Source organism: Canis aureus, chromosome 16 (genome assembly GCF_053574225.1).
Source record: "Canis aureus isolate CA01 chromosome 16, VMU_Caureus_v.1.0, whole genome shotgun sequence".
NCBI classification, from domain to species: Eukaryota; Metazoa; Chordata; class Mammalia; order Carnivora; family Canidae; genus Canis; species Canis aureus.
The window spans coordinates 9,754,682-9,779,200 of record NC_135626.1 but is presented as its reverse complement, the minus strand read 5'-3'; the positions used below and the strand labels follow the sequence as shown (position 1 = coordinate 9,779,200).

The 24,519-nt window shown below is 56.4% G+C and overlaps 2 protein-coding genes across 9 annotated transcripts in view; one reads left to right on the top strand and one right to left on the bottom strand.

Moving 5' to 3' along the window:
- RALGDS (ral guanine nucleotide dissociation stimulator) overlaps positions 1-7,381 on the top strand; it is a 28,801-nt gene extending 21,420 nt beyond the window's left edge. For all 8 annotated transcript variants that reach the window (XM_077851245.1, XM_077851244.1, XM_077851243.1 and 5 more), the window contains exons 10-18: positions 708-776; positions 1,219-1,305; positions 1,848-1,880; positions 2,172-2,293; positions 2,453-2,548; positions 2,847-3,048; positions 3,204-3,446; positions 4,596-4,710; positions 6,308-7,381. In XM_077851245.1, the coding sequence (XP_077707371.1) occupies positions 708-776; positions 1,219-1,305; positions 1,848-1,880; positions 2,172-2,293; positions 2,453-2,548; positions 2,847-3,048; positions 3,204-3,446; positions 4,596-4,710; positions 6,308-6,483 (1,143 nt within the window). In that variant the 3' untranslated portion in view covers positions 6,484-7,381. The remainder of the gene's footprint in view (positions 1-707; positions 777-1,218; positions 1,306-1,847; positions 1,881-2,171; positions 2,294-2,452; positions 2,549-2,846; positions 3,049-3,203; positions 3,447-4,595; positions 4,711-6,307) is intronic.
- Positions 7,382-14,581: 7,200 nt separating this feature from the next.
- Positions 14,582-22,682, bottom strand: CEL (carboxyl ester lipase). Its single transcript, XM_077851239.1, has 11 exons — positions 22,522-22,682; positions 20,321-20,471; positions 20,108-20,230; positions 19,754-19,951; positions 19,017-19,147; positions 18,793-18,900; positions 18,558-18,675; positions 17,156-17,342; positions 16,762-16,965; positions 15,674-15,871; positions 14,582-15,334 (listed from the first exon to the last, which is right to left on the bottom strand). The coding sequence occupies exons 1-11, from the start codon at positions 22,585-22,587 to the stop codon at positions 14,656-14,658; spliced, it is 2,163 nt and encodes a 720-aa protein (XP_077707365.1). The 5' UTR covers positions 22,588-22,682; the 3' UTR covers positions 14,582-14,655.
- Positions 22,683-24,519: the final 1,837 nt, after the last annotated feature.

The following is a 24,519-nucleotide window of genomic DNA, read 5'->3' as shown; positions in this document are numbered from 1 at the left end:
AGGTTTCCTGCTTCCTCCATGCTGCTGGGTGGATGGGCCAGGGGTGGGAGGCTCCTTCTGTCTACACTGCAGCTCAAGGGGAGGGCAGCCAGCCTGCCTGCCTGCCTGCCTGCCTGCCTGCCTGCCTGCCCAGGGATGAGGAACCACAGAGGGAGGCCAAATCCCAAAGGGGCTGACCAGCCTTGGAACCAAATGAGCAGCCCCGGGAGGCAGCTCTGGGTGCACTAGGGGATCCTCACTCTGCCCTGGGCCAGACGCCACAGAGGATCCCAGGGAGTCTTGGGCTCTCACCACAGGGCCCCAAATGAGCCGGAAGACCAGTTAGCAGAAGCTGGTCTCCCGCCGGGAGGGACTCTCCTCTGAGTTACTGCCCGTCTCGGAAAATGGAGGAATGAGGAGCTTGGGGCCCCTCTGGTCTCAGGACTCATGGGGAGGCAATGAGGTGCAAGGAGAAAAGGAATGCACAGGAGCTTTGTGCAGAGCCCCCACCTCGGAGCGGGTGAGGGCAGAACAGTGAGAGGAACAGACGTGGGATGGGATGCTGAGTTCCTGGAGGCCCCCCAGGAGGCCAGGCTGCTGGCCCACGTTCCCACACCCAGTGAGGGCCAGGTGCCACCCGGGTGGTGGCAGAGCATTTGTACCAGTGACCGGGGCCCAGACTGGGGAGGAGGGGAAGGCCTCACTGACCCTGCCCTCAACCCTTTCAGGAGGGGACCTCCAAGTTTGCCACTCTGGAGATGAACCCCAAGAGAGCCCAGAAGCGACCAAAGGAGACGGTGAGTGTACGCAAATCTGGAGAGAGGCAGGGGCCGGCCTCCGGGTGAGGAGAGGAAGGTCACCCCCAGCCTGCCCCCTGCTGCTGCAGTGCCTGCTGTGCCCCCTACATCTGACCTCCTCTGGGCCCTGGTGGGGGGGGCACACCCTGACCACCTGGTGACTTAACGGTGCTGGTGGCGGCCACCAGGGCAATGGTCCAGGAGGGCCAAGCTCATGGTGGGTTTAGGGGTGGGGAGGGTCCGAGAGCCACAGAACCTTGGCCGTGTGCAAGACACCAGGCCCGGCAGGTGATGAGAGGGAGTTTGGGGTCCATGGACACTAGGGGAGAGTCTGGGGGAGGCAGCTAAAGGTCCCCAGGCAGCTCTAAGTGGGAGGCCAGGGTGAGGCTGAGGCTGAGGGAAGTCTTGGCCCTGGCTCATCCGCCCTACCCTCATGTCACAGGGTGTCATCCAGGGCACTGTTCCCTACCTGGGCACGTTCCTCACAGACTTGGTGATGCTGGACACCGCGATGAAGGACTATCTGTATGTGAGTGAGCCCTGGGGGCCTGGCCAGGGTGGGAGCAGGGCCGGGGTCCTAGAGCCCCAGGGGGAAGCACTCCCACTGAGCCCGGAGCTCTCAGCTCTAGGCATACCTCACAGGTACCACATGCCAGGGCACCTGCCCGCCTCACCAATGTGTGAAGAGGTAGGTGCCCGGCTGGTGAGGCCTAGAGCTACAGGAGGGTTTGGCCCGGCTCCACACAGCCCTCCCTCAGGTCATGGCCCCCGCCCTCCAGGGTCAGGCACGGTGTGGCCAAGCTGGGCCTTCCTGCCCCAGGCCTCAGTATCCCCACCCCTCGTCAGAGTTGGGCAAGAAGTTCCTTGAGACTCTGCCCACCACCCCCCAGGACCCAGGGCCACGGGTATGTGCACCCACCTGCCCCCTGGTGTGTGCTGTGGGTAGTGCAGCCGGAGAGGAGTTGAAGGGTGGTCGCAGGCAAGGGGCCACTTTCTTTTTTTTTTTTTTTTTTTTTTTTTTTGTTTGAACGGGGGCCACTTTCTGATGGTCTCTGGCTGTTTGCCTTCCAGGGAAGACTGATTAACTTCGAGAAGAGGAGGAAGGTGAGCAGCTGCAGGCCACAGGTGTTGGCCAGGATGTGGAAACCAGAGACCCACCCACCCACCCACCCCGATTCCTGTTATATTTGGGAGAGCTGGATACACAGGAGGGTGGGCGCGGGAGGCCAGGGCAGGGACGACTTCCTGGGAAGGGTTGTTTGGACCCAGCTCCAGGGACAGGGTAGGCCCGGGAAGGAGTAGAAAGCAGGAGGGGATGTAGAGACCCAGGGCCCCAGGCCACACCCTGCACCCCATCCACACCTCGCACCATCCTGCCCTTCCCTCTGGCCCCAGGAATTTGAGGTGATCGCCCAGATCAAGCTGCTCCAGTCGGCATGCAACAATTACAGCATCGCACCCGAGGAGCACTTTGGGGCCTGGTTCCGGGCCATGGAGCGGCTCAGCGAGACGGAGAGGTATAGCTGCGCAGGAACCGGGCCAGCCCAGGGAGCCAGTGGTGTGGGATCTTGGTCAGCTAGATTGGGGTGTCTGGACCTCCGCTGCCGGGCAGGTTCCAGGAGGGGGACCTGGGTGTGCCCCCCCTGCCAGCCTCACGGCTCCCATCTGTCCTGTAGCTACAACCTGTCCTGTGAGCTGGAGCCCCCCTCCGAGTCGGCCAGCAACACCCTCAAAGCCAAGAAGAACACGGCCATTGTCAAGCGCTGGAGCGAGTGAGTGCCTGGGCTGGCAGGAAGGGCTCCCCCCTGGCTTAGGGAAGCCTTGGCCCCCTTGTCTTCCCCCTCTGGGCCTGCTTTCTCCTCCACAAAGTAGAGTGATCCTAAATTGACTACTCCCAAAACAGGGACGGATGCGGGGCTGGTGATTGACCGAGCACTAGGTGCAGAGCCCGGAATGTGGAGCGTAGGGCCTGGGGTGGGATGTGTCCCCGGGCACATCCAGGGCACCGTTCCCTACCTGGGCACGTTCTCCCGGGGGAGGGCCCCCCAGTGAGCTGATCCTCCCATGCAGCCGCCAGGCCCCCAGCACAGAGCTCAGCACCAGTGGCAGCTCTCACTCCAAGTCCTGCGACCAGCTCAGGTGCGGCCCCTACCTCAGCAGCGGGGACCTTGCCGACGCACTCAGCGTCCACTCAGCCGGCTCCTCCAGCTCTGATGTGGATGAGATCAACATGAGCTTTGTCCCAGAGTCCCCCGACGGTCAGGAAAAAAAGGTGACTGCCCCACCCCTTCCCCCTGATGGTCCTGCCCGGGCTCAGGTCGCCACGCCCCACCCACAAGTAGCCAAGAAGCTCCTAAACAGAGCTCCTAGGATCCCCTGGGTGCCCTGCAGGGTCCAGGGCTTCTGCTGATCATGCCATCCCCACAGTTCTGGGAGTCCACCTCCCAGTCATCCCCGGAGACCTCCGGCATCAGCTCAGCCTCCAGCAGCACCTCCTCCTCCTCAGCCTCCACCACGCCCGTGTCCGCCACACGCACCCACAAGCGCTCCGTCTCAGGGGTCTGCAGCTACAGCTCCTCACTGCCGCTCTACAACCAGCAGGTGGGCGACTGCTGCATCATCCGCGTCAGCCTGGACGTGGACAACGGCAACATGTACAAGAGCATCCTGGTGAGCCACGAGGGCGCCCTTGCTCTGCCAGGCAGCACGTGTCTTGAGCGCCATCCCCTGCCCGCCGTCCTGGAGCTAACCTTTCAGGAGCCAGGGAGGACAAATGGTCAGAAGCTCCCGTGGAGATCGAGGGCCAGAGAGAGCTCCACAAAGAAGGCGCCTCTGGGGAAGCAGGGAGGCAGGGAGGCTGTGGGGCTTGGAGGAGCAACCAGAAGCCTGAGGTCAAGGGCTCAGGGCTTGGGGCCTGGATCTCCTCAGAGGAAGATGGGCACCACCGGTGGTTGGAGCAGACAGGGGGCAGTCGTAACTTAGGGCTTATCTCTAGGGGTGGGCTGGGGCCAGGAGACGTAGGGAGGCTGGTTAGGAGGCAGTGTGGGCAGGGTGGGCAGTGACCATGCCAGGCTGGTGGCCGTGGTGGTGGCCAGCAGTGTCAGGCAGTGGATGTCATTTAGGGCTTGAGATCAAGCCAAGGGGATGTGTCTCTAGACACTGTGTGTGTTGGTGGCAAGAGGAGGGACTCCTCTCATGTTCCAGAACTCACCCTGCAGAGGAGCCGTTTATTTGCACTCCCCAGAGGCCCCCATCCGCTCACACTGGGTCAGGTGCCCCGTTACATACCCACCCTGTGCTAGCTTGACTGCCATTAACAGTTACCCGTATGATCCCATGTCCAAGGCCTGTCTGCACTCTGGCCTTTGGGGTCGAGGCAAGAGGGATCGGCCTGTGCAACGCACCGCACTACTGCAGCCTCCAGCCTCTGCAGGCCTGGCCAGAGGCGGCCACAGGGCATCTGGCCAGGGCCTCTCTTACCTCCGGGGCTGGGCCTAGATGCTGTCTGTCCCCTGAGTTCACTGGTCCCATTGTTCTGCAGGGGGCAGGATCAAGGGGAGCAGCCCCCCAGAGCAGGCAGTTTTCCAAGGTGGCACGGGAGGAGGTGGCAGGCTTGTAGGAAAATGGGGGGACAGGAACAATTGGGAGAAGCCCCCTGTGACCACACAGAGGCCTCCCAGGGCCAGACAAGGCGGCCAGGCCCCCACAAACCTAGCACCCAGCCAGAAGCTGAGCCTCTGTGTGCAGGGCCCCTGCTGCTGCCCTGTGGCAGGGTTTCTCCAGGCCCCTGGCTGACAGTCTCCCCCTTTCCCAATCTAGGTAACCAGCCAAGATAAGGCTCCGGCCGTAATCCGGAAGGCCATGGACAAACACAACCTGGATGAGGACGAGCCAGATGACTACGAGCTAGTGCAAGTCATTTCAGATGATCGAAGTAAGTCAGGGCTGGCGAGGTGGGGGGCCAGGCGGGTGGGCCGGGAGGAAACAGCACCACACGCCGCACCCCGGCCCCAGGCGGACATTCCCAGATACTGCCCCGACATCACCCTGCCCTGCCCTCCTCACCAGCCCCTGGCATGTGCCCTTGTAGTTCAAAGCTAGCAGCACCCGGAGTAGAGAGAGAAGGCTTTTCTTCCAGGGCCAAGCAGCCAGATGGCCAAGCCCATGGGCCATTCCCAGGGGCACCGTGGCTGAAATGGGAAATGCATATTTCCGAAAGAGTCATGCTTGCTGTGGACCTAAGCCTCAAAAAAATCCATGCACGTGTGACACTATCTAAGTACGCTGCAGATGCTATAACAAAATACCATAGACTGGAGGGCTGATAAGGTACTGAGATTTATTTCTCACCGTTCTGGAGGCTGCAAGTCCACAAGGAAGGTGCCAGTGTGGTCAGGCTCTGGTGAGGGCCTCTCCTAGGGGGCAGATGGCCGCCTTCTCCTTGTGCCCTCACGTGGCAGAAGGAAGGGCCTCCTGGGTGGCCTCTTTTATAAGACATCAGTCCCATTCCTGAGGCTCCCACTCCCACGACCTTATCACGGTCCAGAGCCTCACTTTGGGCATGAGGATTCCCACATGAATCTAGGGGAACACAAACAATCAGACCATAGCAGACACTAAAAACAGGCTACGAGGATATAACTCAGTGGGTAAGAGCAGGGAAAGCGACAGAACCAAGAGCCAGCAGAGACCAGGAGCCGGATGGCAGGGCTTGGAGAGCTTGGGCATGGCCCTTATGCCATCTGTGCCTATTTCCTCATTGCCACAAAGGAGATAACAAGCCAGGGGTTAATCCATATCTACACCTAGATGTACATGCAGTAAAGGTGACTGTAGACACTGCCCTCACCCACTTTTTCCCATGACCTGCCACCCATTAGCTCAGACAGTTCGTAGTGACCCCCAGCATCCCCAGAAGTTGTTTCCTGAACCTTCTCTCACCTTCTCACACCATATTGGTGGGGAGGAGGAGCAGGACAAGTGTGACCCCCATCTTACAGGACAGGAGGACTGAGGCTTAAGGCAGGGTAGGGAAGGTGAGGCAGGAGCACAAAGCTCAGCGGGTCCGGGTTGTTGCAGGCTCCCATCCGCAGCAGGTCGGGGAGAAGAGGAGCTACCCAGGGGGTCAGGGAGGCCTCCTAGACCCTGGCACAAAAGACCCAGGGCAAGGCCTGCCCTTTGCTAGGCCACCAACCTTGATCCTGAGTAGGACAGGATTTAGGGGAGCTATTCTGGATTCTAGGAAGCTTCTTCCAACTTGAGATCATGGTCATTGAAGGCTGCAGGGGGGTTGGGATGGATGACCCTTTGCCAGCTCCACACTGAGGTAAGGACTTTTCATTCAGAGTCCCTTTTTAAATAAGAGTCATTGGATCTCCTGAGTGTCCGGCAGTCTGTCCTCAGCAGGTGTCACTGAGAGTGATCATTGGTACTCCTGAGGTTGCACTGGGGGCTCCCAGGTCTTTGTCTCAGGCTAGCCCTGGGAGGGCTCTCAAGCATCACTGACCCTCCTTCTGTCCCTCTCCCGCCAGAGCTGAAGATCCCTGACAACGCCAACGTATTCTACGCCATGAACTCTACGGCCAACTATGACTTTGTCCTAAAGAAACGGACCTTCACAAAGGGGACAAAGGTCAGGCATGGCGCCAGCTCAACTCTCCCTCGCATGAAGCAGAAAGGACTCAAGATAGCCAAGGGCATCTTCTAATGAGTCCCCAGCACTGGCCAGCCACAGGACCGCTCTGTCAGGGGCTGGCAGGCTGGGTAACTAAGCACTTACAGACTCCAGTGGCCCAGGCCAGGCAGGCACCTGCTGTCTGAACTCAGCTCAGGCCACCCCCAGACTCCAGTTTCACCCTGAATCTCTCCTGCTGCCGGGATTGACGCCTGCTGTTTGCAAGGCTGACCTGGCCTCCCGTGGACCACTCGCTGCCTTAGGTGCCTTCCGCTCTCTGGAACCAGAGCACTAGCTGACTTTGCCAAGGAGCACTGCCAATGGGCATGGAGCCCTGCATGCTGCTGGGCACTGCCCTCTGTGCATTTCCCTCACACCTGCTCAGGTGTGGATCACTGCCACCTGTGCCCATGAGCACCCCAGGGCACCCACTCATCCACTGGGTCCGACCACTGCACTGCTCTCCTCATGCCCACGGGCATCGGCCCGCGCCCTTCTTGGGTCCTGGCCCCTCTTTCCACCACGCTAGCCTTTCCCAGGCTGCACCAAAGATTCCACCATTGGGGCCAACAGAGTGAGGGAGTCTCGCCCACCCCCATCCAGCCCTCCCCCAGGAGAGGAGGAGGGGGACCCTTTTTCACAGATCACACTCCGCCTGGTGAGTGAGAATGGTTTCAGCCGAGTCCCATTCACGTCGAATCTCAAGACACTGCAAGTGCCATTCATCACTGCACCCTGGGCTTCACGAGACCACAAGAGACGGGGGTTAGTGGGAAAGGAGAATTTGGGGGAAGGGGAGGGATGTTGAATATTTGTATAAAAGGAAAAAACAAAAAAAAAAGTTTACCAGTTGGGGAGGGGCAATATTTATTTGTTGTAAATAGCAAATGCTAGACTTGAATATTATATTAAAATCCAGTTTCTACTATAACCTGAGAGTTGCGGTTTTCTTCTTTCACTTCCTGTGCTAGTTTGAATGAGATACAGACTCCCATTCTGTGTTCAAATAGGAAGTCTTGCATGGTTACCAGTTTATTTGTATGCAGGAGAAGCGGAAAGAGCCAGCAACCCTTCTCTGGCTCACTTAAGGAAACATCAAGCCTACTTGATTTCACAGAGATGTTCACCTCAGAGTCATTAAACTGGGCACTAAGCTGGGTCAGCACCCCAGCACCCCTGGGATTCAAGGCTGTAGGCGCTTTCACAGGGCATAGCAACAAGCCCTGAAACTCGAGTGTCTTTAAAAATCACATTTGTGAGAGAAAATTGTGAAATAAGAAGCTCCAAGGTCAGTCTCTCCATAGAGATCATTCACTCAGCTGGAAGGGAAAAATGATCAGGTTGGATAGTCTGTGGACTCTGGAACCTCATCCAGCACAACAGTCGGGGGAGTGCTTAATGACGAACAGAGCCTCAGGACTTGAGCAGTTAAGGAGATCTCTGCCAGGCCTCACACTGGCTACCAAGGCAGCAGGACAGAAGCTTTAATCCCGGAACAACAAGGAATATGCGGGACAACATAGTTTGGAAAAGTCACCATAGAAACAGAAGACTGTGGCTCTCGAGCAACAGAAGTAAGCCCAGAAGAGGAGGAGAATCTGGTTTCCAGAGTTACCACATTGTCATCCTCAATATCCAGCTCCCAGCAAATGACAAAGTATACAGACAAATAGGAACCCGGTGCTGGTATAGGAAAAAAAGAATTTGACGGACTGCCTGAGGAAGCCCAGGCATTGAAGTTACTAGTCAAAGACATTAAGTCGACAGTCTTAAATATGCTCAGTGAGCTCAAGGAAACCACAAACAAAGCAAATAATCTCTAGAGGAACGCCAGAAAATGATGTAAGAACAAGTAGGAAATTTAATAGAAATTATGAAAAGGAACCAAATGGAAACTCTGGAGCTGTAAGTATAATAACAACAGAGGGGTTCAATGGCAGATTTGCACAGGCAGAGAGAATTGGTAAACCTGACCATAAGGCCATTGACATTATTCTACTGAAGAGCAGAAAGGAAAAAGAATGAAGAAAAATGAACAATTCCCTCTGGGATTTGGGTGACATCATCAAATGTAACAGCATGCACATGCTGAGAGTCCCAGAAGAAGAGAGAGGAGCAGAGAGATTATTTGAAGTAATGATGGCTGAAAACTCAGATTTGATGAAAGACATAAATCTACACATTAAGAAATTCAGTGGACTCCAAGCAGGATAAACTCAAAGAGACCCACACTAAGATACATTGTAATCAAACTGTTGAAAGACAAAGAGAAAATCTTGAAAGCAGCAAGAAAGAAGCAATTCATCATGTACAAGGGGGTGTCCTCAAATAAGATTAAAAGAAACCATGGTGGCCATAAGGCAGTGGGATAACATATTTATTTTTAAAGTACTGAAAGGAAGAGGAATTCTGTATCCAGCAAACTATCCTTTCAGGGGGAAGGGAAATGAAGACATTCCCAGATAAAGGAAGTTAAGAGATTTTGTTTTCAGTAGACCTGCCTAAAGGAAATGCTACAGGGGAGCCCTTCAGGCTGAATGGAAGAACACGAGACAGTAACTCAAAGCCATATGAAAAATAAAGACCACTAGTAGAGGTAAGTTATAGGTCATTACAAAAGCTGGAAACGTTTTACTTTGGGTTTGTAACTCCTTTTTTCTATATCATGTGAAAAGCAAATGTATTAAGCAGTGTAAATCTGTGTTAATGGGAACAGAATACACAAAGATATAATCTGTGCCAATAACAACACAAAGTGGGGATGAGGATTTATAAGAGCTGAGTGTTAGTATACTACCGGATGAAGCTGGTATTATTCAAACTAGGTTGTTCTAAATTTAAAATGTTAATTGTAATCCCAAAGGTAACCAATAAGAAAATCTTTTTTTTTTTTTTTTAGAAATATATACAAAAAGAAAGGGAATCAAAATGGTGCACTATTTAAAAATCAGCTAAATCCATAAAAAGCAGTAATGGAGGAATTGAACAAAATGCATATGGGACATACAGAAAACAAATAGCTAATGGACTTGATAAACAAGTCCTCATCAGTAATTACTGCAATATACTTAGGTTAAACTCTCCACATAAAATTCTCCATAAAACTCTCCAGTTTGGCAGAATAGATTTAAAAAATGTGCTCCACCAGTGTGCTGTATTCAAAGAGACTCACTTTGAAAGACATACAAAAAGGTTAGAAGTAAAATAGTGGGAAAAGATATTCCACAAAAACAGGAAACAGCTGGGGGTGGTTATATTATTATCAGACAAAATCGATTTTAAGTCAAAAAAGTATCGAGACAAGGTCCATATACATTGACAAAAATTTCCATTCATCAAGAAAAAATAACAATTGTACACATCCATCCCTACAGCAAAAATTGACATCTTCGAAGTGAGTTGGAGACTTTACTGCCTCACTTCCAGTAATGGCTGGAAAAATTCAGGCGGAAGATGGCTACAGATAGAGGATTTGAACCACACTGTTGGACCTGGCAGACAGATGCAGAACCCTTCACAGCAGCAGCAGGGCACACATGCGTCTCCAAATGCAAAGAGAACATTCACTGGAACACACTGTCTATGAGACCACAAAACGAGTCCTAATACATTTTAAAGATTGAAGTCCTACAAAGTATCTTTTCCAATTGGATAGAAGCAGAAGGCCACAGTGGAAGGAAACCTGGAAGACTCAGAAGTATGTGGCAATTAAGCAACACACCCCTTGATAACCAATGGGTCAGAGAAGTCCTAGGGGATGTCAGTAAATGCCTTGAGACAAGGGGAGATAGAAACAGAACGTACCACAAGTTACAGGACACCGCAGACGCAGTGCTAATGGCAGAATTTCTGGCTGCCAATGCCTACGTTAAACAAGAAAAAAGGTTTCAAGTCAGTAACCTAATAACAATACACTTTAAGGAACTAGAAAAAGAGCAACCAAAGCTGACAAACCTTTTAGAGAGATTGGCCAAGGGGGGAAAAAAAGAGGTACTAAAATCTGCAATGAAAGTAGGAACATTACTACCAATTGTACAGAAACAAATGGCTTGTAAGGAAGGGGAATGCCTGACTGTGTGCCTGGGACACACACTGGAATACAAGTGAGCCATTGAGAGGGATGCAACTCACACGCATGCCTCAACATGGGCGGCCCTTAAAGACGCTGTGATCCCACCTACAAGAAACACCTAGAATGGGCAAACTGATTGGGACACAAAGTAGAAGAGCCCACCAGGTGCAGGAGGCAAGAAGGGAGAAGGGAGCAGTATTGATTAATGGGTACAAAGTTTCAGTTGGGGGTGATGAAAAAGTGTTCGGACTCGATGTGGTGATGGTTGCACAACAGTGTGAACAACACTTATGTCACTAAATCGAACTCAGTAGTAGTTAAATCAGCATATTTTGTGTTACATGTATTTTACGCTGATTTTGAGAAGATTTGCAAGGACCGTTTCCTGACCCAGGACGGTGGCTGCTGTTGTTCTACAGCTTTGGAGGAAGAGGAAACATTTTCTGCTTGTTTTATTGAGGTTCCTGTTGATTGCTAATTAGGAGCTTGGAGATTTTAGGGTTAAATTTGAATTCCATCAGCATTAAGTGGTGGGGGTGGGGATTGTAAACAGATCAAAAAGTGCAATGTGGGAGAGAAAAGGTCGCGGGGAGGTTTTGAGCCAGTGGACTATGGTCAGGCAGGCCTCCGCATCCTCCGTTCTGTGTAGGGGCCCATGGTCAGGCCTTTACCTGGACTGGAACCCCGCCCCCCGGCATCCTCACCCCTGTCCTTAGACCTTCTGCTTGCTTTGAATCCAGGGGAGAGAGCTCTAAAGCAGGCTCCAGGCTACAGCTCAAGGGTCAACTCTACCGACTGAGGCGCCAGCTGGAAGCTGTCCAGGGTCCTGGAGGCTCCCGACAATGGGCCAGGAGTTAACCCCTTATGTTAACCTCTCATGGTGAAGCCCAAGGAGGACGTGCAGGGCAGCCTTATTCCATAAGTATTTCTGCTACCTATGAACTAGGATTTCCAGCCTCCCCACAATCCTACATAGAATTGATTTTGCCCAGAAACACTCGGAAACACTCACCCACCCTGCCCACCTCTCTGCCAGGCACATGGTGGTCACTCATCCTGGTTGGGGTCTGATGAATCCCAGCTGAGTGCTGGTTGGTGAGGTTAAGGGTGCTGAGTCCTTCCCGTGAAAGACCACCACATTCCCTCCCCCTCACTGGCCAGTATGAGTTCCGGGATCACGTAGTTCTGAAGCCTATCGTATTGGGCAACCACCTACCTATAGCCGCAGTCATATTGGTGTGGACTTGTCCTAGAAGGTAGCTAGGCCAGAGCCCTTAGAGGTTGTACCCCCCTAGGATGGCTATGTTCAATTGCCAACATATAGTATAACATTCAGTGCTCATCCTGTCAAGTGCTTCCCTCAGTGCCCATCACCCAGCACCCCGTCCCCCACCCACCTCCCCTTCCACTACCCAGAGTTAGGAGTCTCTCATGTTTTGTCACCCTCTCTAATTTTTCCCACTCATTTTCCCTCCTTTCCCCTATAATCCCTTTCACTATTTTTTATATTCCCCATATGAGTGAAACCATATAATGATTGTCCTCTGATTGACTTACTTCACTCAGCATAATACCCTCCAGTTCCATCCACATTGAAGCAAATGGTGAGTACAGTAGAGATCAGCTGTGTTCTTGGTCAGGTCTGTGATTGGTTATGTCATTGAGGAGGTGGGGGGTTTGAACCTTTCCTGCAGGGAGGGTTGAAAGATGAGGCATGGGAGAGAGGGGCAGGAATCCCGCCACAACTGTCAAGACCCTAGGGCACAGCTTCGCCAACAAAATAGTGACACGTGTCACCAGAGTGGTAAACGGGGGCTGTCCTCAGTTTCCCCATACGCTGTCCTTGGGCTTCACCTTGAAAGGTTAACAGAAAGGGTTAACTCCTGGCCCATAGTTGGGGAACCTCCAGGACCGTGGACAGCACCTCAGTCATTAGAGTTGACCCCTGAGCAAACACCTGTTTGAACTTTGCCGGCCACCTTCCCATGGCTTCTCAGTATAGTCCAGGACTGTAAATGTATTTTCTCTTTCCCTTGTGACTTTAACATTTTCTTTTCTCTTGCTTTTTATTTTATTTTATTTATTTATTCATGAGAGACACAGAGAGGCAGAGACACAGGCAGAGGGAGAAGCAAGCTCCCTGCAGGGAGCCCGATGCAGGACTCGATCCCGGGACCCCGGGATCACAACCTGAGCCAGAGGCAGATGCTCAACCACTGAGCCACCCAGGTGCCCCTTTCTCTTGCTTTCCTGTTGTAAGACAATTTATAATATATACACAAAATACATGTTAATCGTGTATGCTATGGGTAAGGCTTCTAGTCAACGGTAAGGCTGTTAGACATTGAGTTTGGGGGGACTCAAAAGTTATATGTGGATTTTTTACTGTGTGGGGGGGTCAGCACCCTGACCGCCGTGTTGTTCAGAGTTCAGCTGTATTCTCAACTTCATCCTCTGCCTACAGACTGTGAAAGCAAAAGCCTGACGACTTGTGAGATGACCTGGCAGTGGCAGATGTCCCCCAGACATACAGCAAGGTTGGCCTCTGCCAGAAAACCACCCCAATGCCCCCCACCAACATTTGGATGTGGCATAGCCCACCAGAGATGTGATTTTCTGAATGACAGGCAGGCACAGCTGTACTTTCCCCCAACAAGGGCTAGAAGCACCCCATCCCAGGGCCCGCCCAGGACCAGTCAGAGGCACCGGGGACCAAGGTTTTCTCTTGTAGTGCCGGGAGGCTCCTGCCAGCAGACAGGGACACTTAGAGAAGTCCTGTTCATACTAACATGGCAGAGGAGGGTCACACTGTTGCATCCTTGCACTTCCATTGGCCAAGAGCAGGGATGGTCACCAGGAGAGGCCCACCCTGCCATGAGGGTCTATCCCCTCATTTTTGACAAGAAATCCTCTCTTCACACCTGAGAGCCATGACCAACCCAGGAAGCCCATGGTGGCCAAGGTGGTCACAGGCCAGTCAGAGCGCACCCTCTCCTTGCGGGGACAGGTTTGCCCTCTGTGCAGCTCAGTTCCTCAGACCTCCGTCTCCCATCTGAGGCTGGAGAGGGAAAACATGCTGGCTGCTGTCCCCACCTCACCTGGCAGAGCTGCTCAGGACTCCAGAACCTTCCCTCCTTTGAGCCCTCAGCACCAGCCCACAGAGACGGAAGAATGGGTGAGGGGTGGGGAAGATACCCCCAACATCGTTTCAGGCATTAGCTTTGGAGTTTCTGGGTATGAATCTTTGCTCTCATGACCTGGGGCATGTGACACCCCCCCCTCAGCATCCACCCCCTGTAGCTGTGGTGATGTCAGGCTGCTCAAGGTCTCTGCAGGATGCCTGTGCTCAGACTCCTGGATGTGGGTATGGCCCTGACTCTGACCTCTGCCTCCTGCCCCCAAAATCTGCCGAGCCACCCCATGCCCAGCTTTCAAATTTTTTTTTATTTTATTTATTCATGATAGGCACACAGTGAGAGAGAGAGAGAGAGAGAGAGAGAGAGAGAGAGGCAGAGACACAGGCTCCATGCACCGGGAGCCCGACGTGGGACTCGATCCCGGGTTTCCGGGATCACGCCCTGGGCCAAAGGCAGGCGCTAAACTGCTGCGCCACCCAGGGATCCCCATGCTCAGCTTTCTTGCAACTTTTGCTTCTGACCTTCCAGTGTGATGCTTTATTCTGTCTTCAACTCACATCCAGCTGGAAGCAGAGTAGATTTCTTATTGCAGGCCAGGCACCCAGGCCCTTGTTAGAACATAGAGGTCACTGCCTGCACCCCAAAGAACTTGGTACAACTGGATCCACCCATGCAGGGGAGGCCACAGCCTGCAGAGCTCCTCTCTCCCCTGTGGCCATGGCCCACCCTGCTCCCTGGGAACCAGCAGTCCAGCTCTGACACTTTACTTCTTCAAACCTGTTTCCTCCTCTCTAGAATGAGGGTGGTTCTCCAGACAGACACCATGGGGAAAGGCGGTGGGCCCAGTGGCTAGTACTGCAACGGAGCTGAGAGCCCTGCTTCTTCCAGCTGGGGCCTCGGGGGCAAAGGAAAACACGAGACAGAGAGTTGAGGCTTTATTCAGGAAAAGCTCTGGAGGGGAGGTGGGTCCCCTGGGTCTTCTTGGAGCCAAGGGCATTAGAAGCCAATGACTATGGGCATCTGAGCCCCCTCAGAGTCCTCGGAGGGGGGAGCAGGAGGGGCATTGGAGTCCCCAGAGGGGGGAGCGGGAGGGGCATTGGAGTCCCCAGAGGGGGGAGCGGGAGGGGCATTGGAGTCCCCAGAGGGGGGAGCGGGAGGGGCATTGGAGTCCCCAGAGGGGGGAGCGGGAGGGGCATTGGAGTCCCCAGAGGGGGGAGCGGGAGGGGCATTGGAGTCCCCAGAGGGGGGAGCGGGAGGGGCATTGGAGTCCCCAGAGGGGGGAGCGGGAGGGGCATTGGAGTCCCCAGAGGGAGGAGCGGGAGGGGCATTGGAGTCCCCAGAGGGGGGAGCGGGAGGGGCATTGGAGTCCCCAGAGGGGGGAGCGGGAGGGGCATTGGAGTCCCCAGAGGGAGGAGCCGGAGGGGCATTGGAGTCCCCAGAGGGGGGAGCGGGAGTGGCATTGGAGTCCCCAGAGGGGGGAGCGGGAGTGGCCTCATCTCCGGTCACGGTGGGCAGTGCCTCGTAGGTCACGGCCCAATAGCGCAGGTAATCAGTCCTCAGGTGCTGCTTCAGGGAGTTGTGGTCCATCTTCTTGGTGATCTCCAGGTAGTTGCCACTCTCCACGGTGTAGGGATCCCAGTGGATGGGGACAGCCGAATGTCCCATGTTGGGGTCCCTGCAGAGAGGAAAAGTCTGGGTGGGGGCTGGGGGCTCACAGGAGGCTGGACACCTGTGCCCCTAGCCCACCTGGCCCTGGTTTGCCTGCACAGTCCTCCCCCATCTATGCGGACCCTTACAATCGCAGCACCTCACTGTATGGTGCCTGGACACTGGCTGGGTAGAGCCCGAAGAGGTGCTGGCTCAGGCCTCAGGCAGTAGTTCTATCCTCATGTACAGACAGACTGCCGCACCAAGGCTTGGGGAGGCTCAGTGTAAAGGAGGGAACAGGGCCTGCAACCCAGGCCTGCAGGGCAAGGTGGCAGGGGCCCTAGGCTCAGCCTCACCGCTGCCTTACCCGGTTCTGGCAAAGTTGGTCCAGTAGGCGATCATGGCCTTGGAGACAGTCCTGTCTTGGGGCCGGTAGCCCAGGGGGGTGGCGAAGGGCTTCCCAAAGACATACTGGATGTCATCTGCGTGGTCAGCCCCCACCCATTTGGGGTAGATGGGCATCCGAGAAGGGTGGGAGAACAGGTAGGTGTAGGTTTTGGCACTCCTGGGGAAGGAAGGGGACAGCACCCAAATTGGCCAGGCGCTCACCTGGGGCCACCAGCACAGGGACGGGCCCCAGAGGGAGCCGAGGTGGCAGCAGGGAGGGGGTCTGGAGGATTCCTGACACCTGGGAAGGGAGAGCTGTGGGCCAAATCCACAGATTCAGGGCTTCTATGATTTCAGTTGTGTTTATAATTCACCTCCATAAAACACACTGAGGCAGCTTCCTCCTGCAATTCAGTATCAGGAAAGATCTTTCTTTGCTCTGCAAATTTATTTGTCTCTTAATTTAATTGGACAAGGTACATACCCTCAGATGTCTCTCCCTTTTTGCCTTGACTGAGGGGAAGCTCAGAGCTACATTTATGGCTTAGTTGCCACGAAGCCTTCGTTCTAGATTCTAGGTATGATATTGTCTTCCTCCTCGTTAAGCATTCCTAACTTTCTAAAATTTTGCTGGCTATTATTATATGGAGACTTTTAATGTGGTCCCAATCATAAGTTATTTTGAAAGTTGGCCATGTTGAAACCCACAACAGAGACTATCATCATCCATTGTTCTTTCCTTCTACACAGTGTGAGGGGTGGAAGGTTGATTCAAGAACTTTCAATGGGAAGGACCATGGGGTGAGGGGGCGCACACAGTCCTGGGCTGGGCAGAGGATCATGGGAGGGTCTTGCAGAGCCCCCTGAGGCTGGGAGGTAAGTAGGGGCCCTCTCAGGTCTTGTCAGGCCTAGGCAAGGCAGGTGGTGCAGGCATGGGTGGGGACCCGAGCCCAGCTTTCCCAGGCCTCAGGCCTCACCGACACCTGAGAGCCACCCTCCCGGAAGCCCTCATGGCGCAGGTGCACCATCCCAGGTGGGCCTCCCCAGGGATCCTGCCCAGGTCCTCACTTGGCATTGGCTCTGTGCTGGGCCAGAGCAGTCTCGGTAGGCACCAGGAAGAGGATGTCGGTCTCAAAGTCCACCACAGTCTTCTTCTTGGTCTCCTGTGTTGCGTCACGGGCCCAGGGCTTGGTGTAGATGTCAAAAGTGGAGTTGGCGCCCCTGAGCCCCTTGATCATGGTGAGCCCGCTGATCAGCTTGTAGAAGTCCTCACTGCAGGGACCAGGCCAGCACTGGACCTTCCACCCAGCACTGGTGGGAGAGTATGTGCCGCCGCCCCCCACCCACCCACCCAGCAGAGGGCCATAGCCACCCTCCCCCCCCATGGTGCTGACCTCCTGGGCTGAGGCCTCTCTCCGCCGCCCCTGGGCTCTGAGCCCTGAGCCCCACACCCGCTGCTTACTCGGTGACCTCCTGTTTGTTCTTGTTGATGGCCGGCATGTCAATGCTGGCAAAGATGTGGCCATCCATGTTGTTGGTGCCCACTATGTAGTCGATGTCGGCCGTGTTGGCATACAGGTTGATGGGGTCATCAGGGATGAAGTCTCCGTCCACGACAGGGATAAAGCCCAGATAGTGCAACATGGGATCTGAGTGGGAGAGCAGTAGGCTGTGACACCTGGGGTCCCCGCTGCTCCTCCCCTCAGCCTCTGGGGCATGGCTTGGAGCCATCCTGCCATCCCGACAAGGCTGCAGGGGAGCCCTCTTGCCTCCTCTGATCTAGACCAAACTTGCTGGGCCTCAGCACTACTGATGTTTAGGGCAGGATAATTCTGTTGTGGGGGCTGTCCAGGACACAGCAGGTTGTGTAGCAGCACCCCTCACCCCGCCGGGTACCTGTAGCACCCCCTCTGCAGCTGTAACAGTCAAAACTGTCTCCAGACTCTGCCACATGTGCCCTGGAGCAAAGCCACCCAGGCTGAGAACCACCGGTCTAGAGGCCAAGCCTGTCCTCCCTCCAGCCTCTCTTCTCAGTGAGCCTAAATCAGGGAGAAGGAAGACCTGGAAGTATTGAGAGGACCCAGAGAGAAAGAGGCACCCCCTCTCAGGGCTGGGTTCTGGGGTGTTCACCAGAAACCGTGTGAAGTCCACATTGCCCTCCAGACCCCCTAAACTGGCCCCAAAAGGACCATAGAACTGCCCCAGAAGGGAGAGGCATTGGCCTGTATGAGGCCCAGCCCAGCTGGCTTCCCTTTCCAGTTCACACCAGAGGAAATGACTGGTTTGCGTTTGCAGCAACGTGTTTGCTTTGCTTCTGTGCTTTGCTTAGCGCTTATGGTTGAATTTGCATCAGGTAGAGAAGCAAGTGATGGGGCCTCTTAGCATCAAAAGGGTGAGCAAGAGCAGATCCCAGCCTGCCGGACTGATGAGGTCCCCGGCATCCTGAGGGGCAGAGGAGCAGAGCTGGGGGGGCCAGATGCTCCCGAGGGTGCTCAGTGGGTGAGTGTGCAATGCGTGAGTTGCAGCAAGAACGAATGACTGTCTAGGACAAAGGCTCTTGGTCTTGGGTTCATGGATCTCCCTCAAATTGCACACAGGTGACCCCAGATGTGTGCTTTGTCAGGGGCCGGGACCCACTCATTCTTCAGCTTCTCACGGGGGTCGTGACCCACCAAGGATAAGAAGAAAGAATGGCCGGAGCCACTGAGCCTGCAAGGGCGGTGGCGGCAGCAAGCTGCCTGGGGACGCCGGCCATCTGGTGACAGGGCCAGCCTCAGACCCGCAGTTCCTCTCTTTTCCTGGAGCTTGGCCTCCCCTCCCCTGACCCGGAGCCCCCGGGGCCCCGCCCAGCAGTCTCCACTCACACTCCATGCCTGCCAGGGGCATCTTATAGGCCAGCGTCAGGGCACGGGGGTCAGTAACCTTCAGACACTTGGCCATCCTGGCGGTATCGTCCGAGGGGCAGCCCACCTTCTCAGCAATCTGGAGTGGGAGGTAGGCAGGTAGGTGAGGACAGGTGCTCGGGCAGAGGGTGATGGAGTCCAGGACAGCGTGGGAAGGAGGGAGGCCCCTGCCCTGCCCCCTGCAGCTCCTCCTTACCCTTTTGGCCCAGAAGAGGGGGTTCCTCTGGATGACCCAGGGGCACAGGGCCACGCCACTCTGGCTGATGGCTCTCCGGATGAGGCCCTTGTTGTAGGGAGAGAGGGTCTGCAACACACAGAGGTTCTGTCACCAAGGCTCCGCACCCCCTGCCCACACACCAGCTCCCGCCCCTTTTGTCCCTGCCCCATTGGCCCCCTCCCACATCCCTGGGGACCCCAGACCTGCAGAGAAACACTGGCGCCTCCAGCTGATTCCCCAAAGAGAGTGATGTTGTTGGGATCCCCACCAAAGGCTGCGATGTTCCTCTTCACCCAAGCGATGGCCATGTGCTGATCCCGAAGGCCATAGTTACCTGGGGGCAGGGTGGGGGATGGGCCTTCATTGGGGACCCTTGGCCGAGGCTGGGGGTGCCAGGGCCTGGCCCACGCGAGGTACACCATCCGCGTGGGTGTGATGAGTGTGTCCTTGGCTGTGTGGAGACCCTGGCTGAGCCCCAGGATGTGGAATGATGGGTCCCCTGGAGGCTGGAGCAGGTGTGGGGCTCAGTCTGGGGATGGGGATGGGGCCCGGGGGGGCTGGGGAAGCAGGAGGGCCAGCCTGCTCCCTTCTCTCCCTCCCTGCCACAGTCCTTGTCTGGCTGCCTGTCCTGCGGCTTGTGTTACCGCCTCGATGTCTTATGTTCTGTTCCTTTCACTGGGCCCCCTGAACCTGCTCCCGAGGGCTTCTGGGTCCCAGTCCGTCTGTCTGTCTGGCAGCCTCTGTTCTTTCACAACGGCTGCCAAGGGGCCCCTGCATCTCGCAGCGCATCTCCAGCGCCCCCAGCTCTGCAAATAGGATCCTGCGCCTTTTCAGGGGACCTGTCAGGAGCTGTTCCAGCGGGATGGGAGCGGAGGCGCATCCTCACGGGGCTCGGAGCTCACTTGCCTCCCCTCCCCGGCGGCCAGAGCACCCAGCGCACCTGGCAGGTTGGCGTCCCCAGTGCTGAGGAAGCCCAGGGGGCCAACACGGTAGTTGAAGGTGACCACGATGACGTTGCCCCGCGTGGCGATCTCCTCCCCGTCATACAGGTAGTTGCTGAGAAAGTTGGCCCCGTGGCCAGCCCCCATGAGAAAGGCGCCTCCGTAGATCCAGATCATGACGGGCAGGTTCCGGGACACTGAGGCAGAGTGGACAGGTCCTGTGACCCCAGATGCTCCCCTCAGGTGCCCCTCCACACGCACCCTGCGCTGATCTCGGGTTATCTGGGCTCTGGAGTCCCCAAAGGGCAGGGCTGCCTGGTGGCACCCTGCAGGTGTGGGGAGGGCGAACCCACCTTCCTTCTTGCCCTGGGGGACCCAGATGTTGAGGTAGAGGCAGTCCTCCTCCCCGTAGGTGTTGTCCTGGGTGATGGTGGCCTGCAGGCACCGCCTCTTGAAGTCCTTGGCCTTCAGGGTTCCTGTGGGTGTGGCCAGGGCCAGTGTGAGGACGGCAGCCGCCCCCGGGGTTCCCCAGGCATGGGACCTCACCAGCACCTGCCCGCTCCCACCTTGCCAGCCAGGGTGTCGCTGAGGGTTCTCCAGGGCCTTGGGCGGGGCGGCGAAGGGGATGCCCTTGAAGATGTCGACATAGTCACCAAAGAGGCCGAGCTTCTTGTTGACGCCTTCCACGAAGCCTCCTTCCGTGTACACTGCGCCCAGCTGGGGGTAAAGGCCGAGGCTCAGGCGGGCTTGGGCAGGTCCCCAGAATGGGGTGGAGGGTAAGCTGGGCAGGCCCCAGGGTGCCCAGAGGCTCCCCCGACACCGCTTCAAAGGTGAGCCAATCTGCCTCCGAGACCGAGGGCCCTGCCACTTGCCCACGTTACTGGAGAAGCAGCGTACTGCCTTGGTCCCAGTCCCCGAGGGTGTCCTGCTCCCTGATTGCTGGAGGAAGCTGGGTCAACCAGTGTGTTCCCACTCCAGGAAGCCTTCCAAGTAGTCCAGGAGAGGGAGGGTGGAGGTTCCGATCCCAGTTGTGGCTGCCTAGCTGTGACCACAAGGCCCGGTCTCTGTCTCTAAGATGGGCAGCAGCAATGCTTCCCTCGTGGCCTGTCTGCTCCCTCTGGGTACCCCCTGCCACCCCAGTGTCCAGCTGGCTTGGAGTCGGTGGTCTGGTGCCAAGTCCTCACAGTCCCTGCACTCACTGCCAAGACCCCTGACCCCTGGGCCACCAGAACCACTGCTGTGTCTCCAGCCCTGGCACGGAGCTGGCCCCATGGCGAACAACACATCCACCCTTCACCAGGGTCCTGGGGGCTGATGGTCATCTGCCCATTGTCCCACAAGGGCACTGAGGCTGTCCCACTCAAAGTCACCCGATGGGAGAGCTACCTGACCTCAGAGCCCGGCTCTCATCTCCTAGGGCTGCCTCCCCATCCGTCTGGTCCCGTGGCAGGTGTCTGCTTCTCGGCTCTTCCCGGGGGTGGGGCAAGGGCAGGGCAGCCCCGCCCCCCCAGGCCCAGCTGGGGTCCCAGCACCCTGTAAGGTCCAGTCTAATAGGGGAGTGGGCAGGCTGGAAGCAGAGAGGAAGCCCGAGCAACCCCTGCCAGGTGCCTCAGGGGTGGGGCCGGGGGCCCAGGGGCCCAGGGGCAGGTGCAGGTCTGCTCCCCCACCGCCACCCCTACCCCGTCTCTCGTCTCAGGATGAGCAGCCTTGTTGCAGGCCTCCCGGAATCTCTCTGACGGGCTTCGGGGCTGCTGGGCTGGGGCAGCAGGCCAGGTCAGTGCCTGGGGCCTGGGAAGTTGCCTCTCAGAATTGAGATCGGCCTGAGGGCCCTGGGTGAGGGGCAAGGTGTGGGAGGGTGCCACTGGCTCCTGGGGCAGCGGGGGGCAATCCTGGTCCTTTCTGCCTTCAGGGAAGACCCCGGGAGACAGTGACCTCCTCTTGGGGGCAGCAGGGGCCCAAGGTCAGCACCGCAACCTCCAGGACCAAGGGGCAGGTGCCAGGCAGCTGGGACTGAGACGGCAGGATGAAGGTGAGCAGCATGCGGGTCACGTGTCTGCAGGGGTTTCAACCCCGAAGCACCTTCCCTGCCTTGTTCCTCATACAGGGCAGATGGCAAATAGGCCCCAGGGGGCCTCGACTCTCACCCTGGAGGGACTGGCTACTAGCAAGCAGGTGGGGAACTCCCTCTCGGGAGGGGGGTGGCGTTGAGAGCCAGACTGAGGTTGGACTAGACCGGAGTTCCAGGCTTGCAGCCACTGGTGGCTGTGGGAGGTTGGGCAAGGTGCTCCTCTGCTCTGGACCCATCTCCCCTTCTGTAAAAAGGGGACGACGTTGACACCTCTGGGGAGGAAGGAGCCAGAGGGGTGCTGTGGGTCAGGTTCCCAGACTTAGCAAAGAAAAATTCAGGACTCTCAGTTACATGTGAATTTCACATAGATTGACCTTTAAAAACAAAAAAAAAAAGGCAGATCTCAAATTTTGCTTGGGACATACCTGCATCAAAAACTTTTGTGGCTTATATGATATTCAGATTTAATTAATGTGGCATCCTGTATTCTATCTGGCAGGCCATCATCAGGTGAATGAGCATATACACACAGCATGAAGTGCCTGGGAAGTGCTGTTTTGATCACTGGGGTGTCTCTCAGGCTGACTCTTCCTGCCAGTGACCCTGCGCAGCTTCTGTCCACTGTGCCCTGTCCAGATTCCAGATCTTGCTTAGTGAGAGGAGAGAGGCGCCCCTGCCCTCTGCTGGGTCCTCGCTTACCTTTGCTGTGCTTGCTAGTGCCCAGTAGCAGGTGAGCCCCAAGACGACCAGCTCTAGGCGCCCCATGGCGTGTGCCCAGCCCGAGTGTGGCCTTCCCTCTGGCCCACAGGTTATTTATGGGGCTGGAGCTGGCCGGAGTCCGAGTTGGCAGCTGCCCACAGAGGGCCCCGTTTCCCTCCTCCTATTTCTGCCCCTTCCTCCAGCCTGGCCACTCTCCAGGTAGTGTATCAGGGGCCAGGAGACAGCTGCTATTTCCAGCTGGCCTCAGACTGGGCCAAGGTCACACAGTGGGTCACGCGTGCGCATGTACATGTGCGCGCGCGCACACACACACACACACACGCACAAGCACAGGTGCAGGGACAGTCGCTCTTTCCCAGGACTGGCTGTCCCCCAATGCCCTGGTGCCACAGCACACCTGTGCAGGTTACTGCCTACCTGGGAGCAGAGGCAGATGGCATGAGGCAGAAGGCTGCCCTGGCTGGGTGAGCAGTGCACTGCATTCTGGCTCACTGATTTACAAGGACTCGGTTCCACCCTCAGAGAGATGGGCGTGCTTGACTCTGTGGCCCACCTGCCACCAATCCCCAGCTCAACAGAGGATTTGTGGGGGACCAGGCATGTGATTTCTGGGGCACAGATGGCTGTATGGCTGACCCTGTTCCCAAGGCCCACAGGGTGTACAGTGTTAACTAGGTGTGGGGACCCATAGCAGCACAGGCGATCTTGCCCTTGGGTTGTGCAGGGAACTCACGTTCAGTATGACAAGTCCTGGAATGGGAAGACAGGAGGCTCAGGTGGACAAGGGAGAGGGGGAGTGGGGCTCCAGCCCAGTCCTGAGGGCTTCCTCAAGGAAAAGGAAAAGCCGCGCTTCCTGGCCAGAGGTGGGCCAAGCAAAGATCCTGGGGCAAAGCCAAGCAGAGACAGACTGACCAACAGACCAGGGATGGGACAGAGACCAAGACAGAGAGAGTGGGAGGGAGAGAAGACCAAGCAGAGAAGTAGGGGGAAAGCAAAAGTGGCCACCACTGTTTCCTGGGGCTGTGCAGGACTGTGGTAACAGAGGTTATTAGACGAGGCAGGCTACCAAGGATAAGGCCTGTGATCGTGCCTCTGAGGTTGGCTGCTCCTGGGCTCACGGCCGACACTTATGTTCCATAGCTCAACCATTTCCAGAGAGGGGGCACGCTCGGGAGCCAGGGGACGGCCAGAGCCCTGTTGGGCCAACGGCCCCTCAGATGGGCCCCGGCAGGCCCTCTGCTGCCCCAGAGCCAGCACTTCTGATGCAGGCGATGGCTCCACTTCTATCATGCCTACTGCCGCCACCAAGCCCACCTATTAGTCTAAATCTTTGGGGACACGGAGTACACAAGAGGCTGGAGAAAGCAGGGGGTAGGTAGGGAGGGGTGGGCAGCTGCTGGTGGGAGGGAGGAGTCAGGAAGCCGGGAGGGGCTGTGCAAGCCAGGCTGGGGCTCCAGTATGAGGACAGGTGGGGAGAGGCTGCTGCCCCAGCCAAGGACAGGGGTTTGTGAACCCACGTCTTCTGTCCACTGCTCCAATTCTGAGAACCTGTTCTACAGGAAGTTATTCTGAGCATGGGAGGAGGGGACCTCTCCTGGTCCCCAGTAGCAGGGAGCAGGCCATCGGGGACGGTCAGCCTGGCCAGCTTCCTCTCTACACGCAGGTGCCTGGGACTAGCCACTGCAGGCCAACCGTGAGCCACCAAGCCTCTGATCCATCCTCCGAGGCTCCCCAGGAGCCTGCACGGTGGGCTGGGGCTTTCCTGAGGCAGCTGACTTTAGAATCAATGCGACCTAGGGACTTGTCACACTAGGTGCCCAGTGTGCTGGCTGAGGAAAGGGGTGACTGGGCTCATCTCTGGCTCAGGCTGCTCCGCAGGATTGTGGAACAGTTGCCCCATGGTGTGGGTGGGAGGGCAGGTTCAGTCCTACCAGAGCTCTCTGCACTGCCACGGGTTTCACGTCAGGCAGCTGAGAA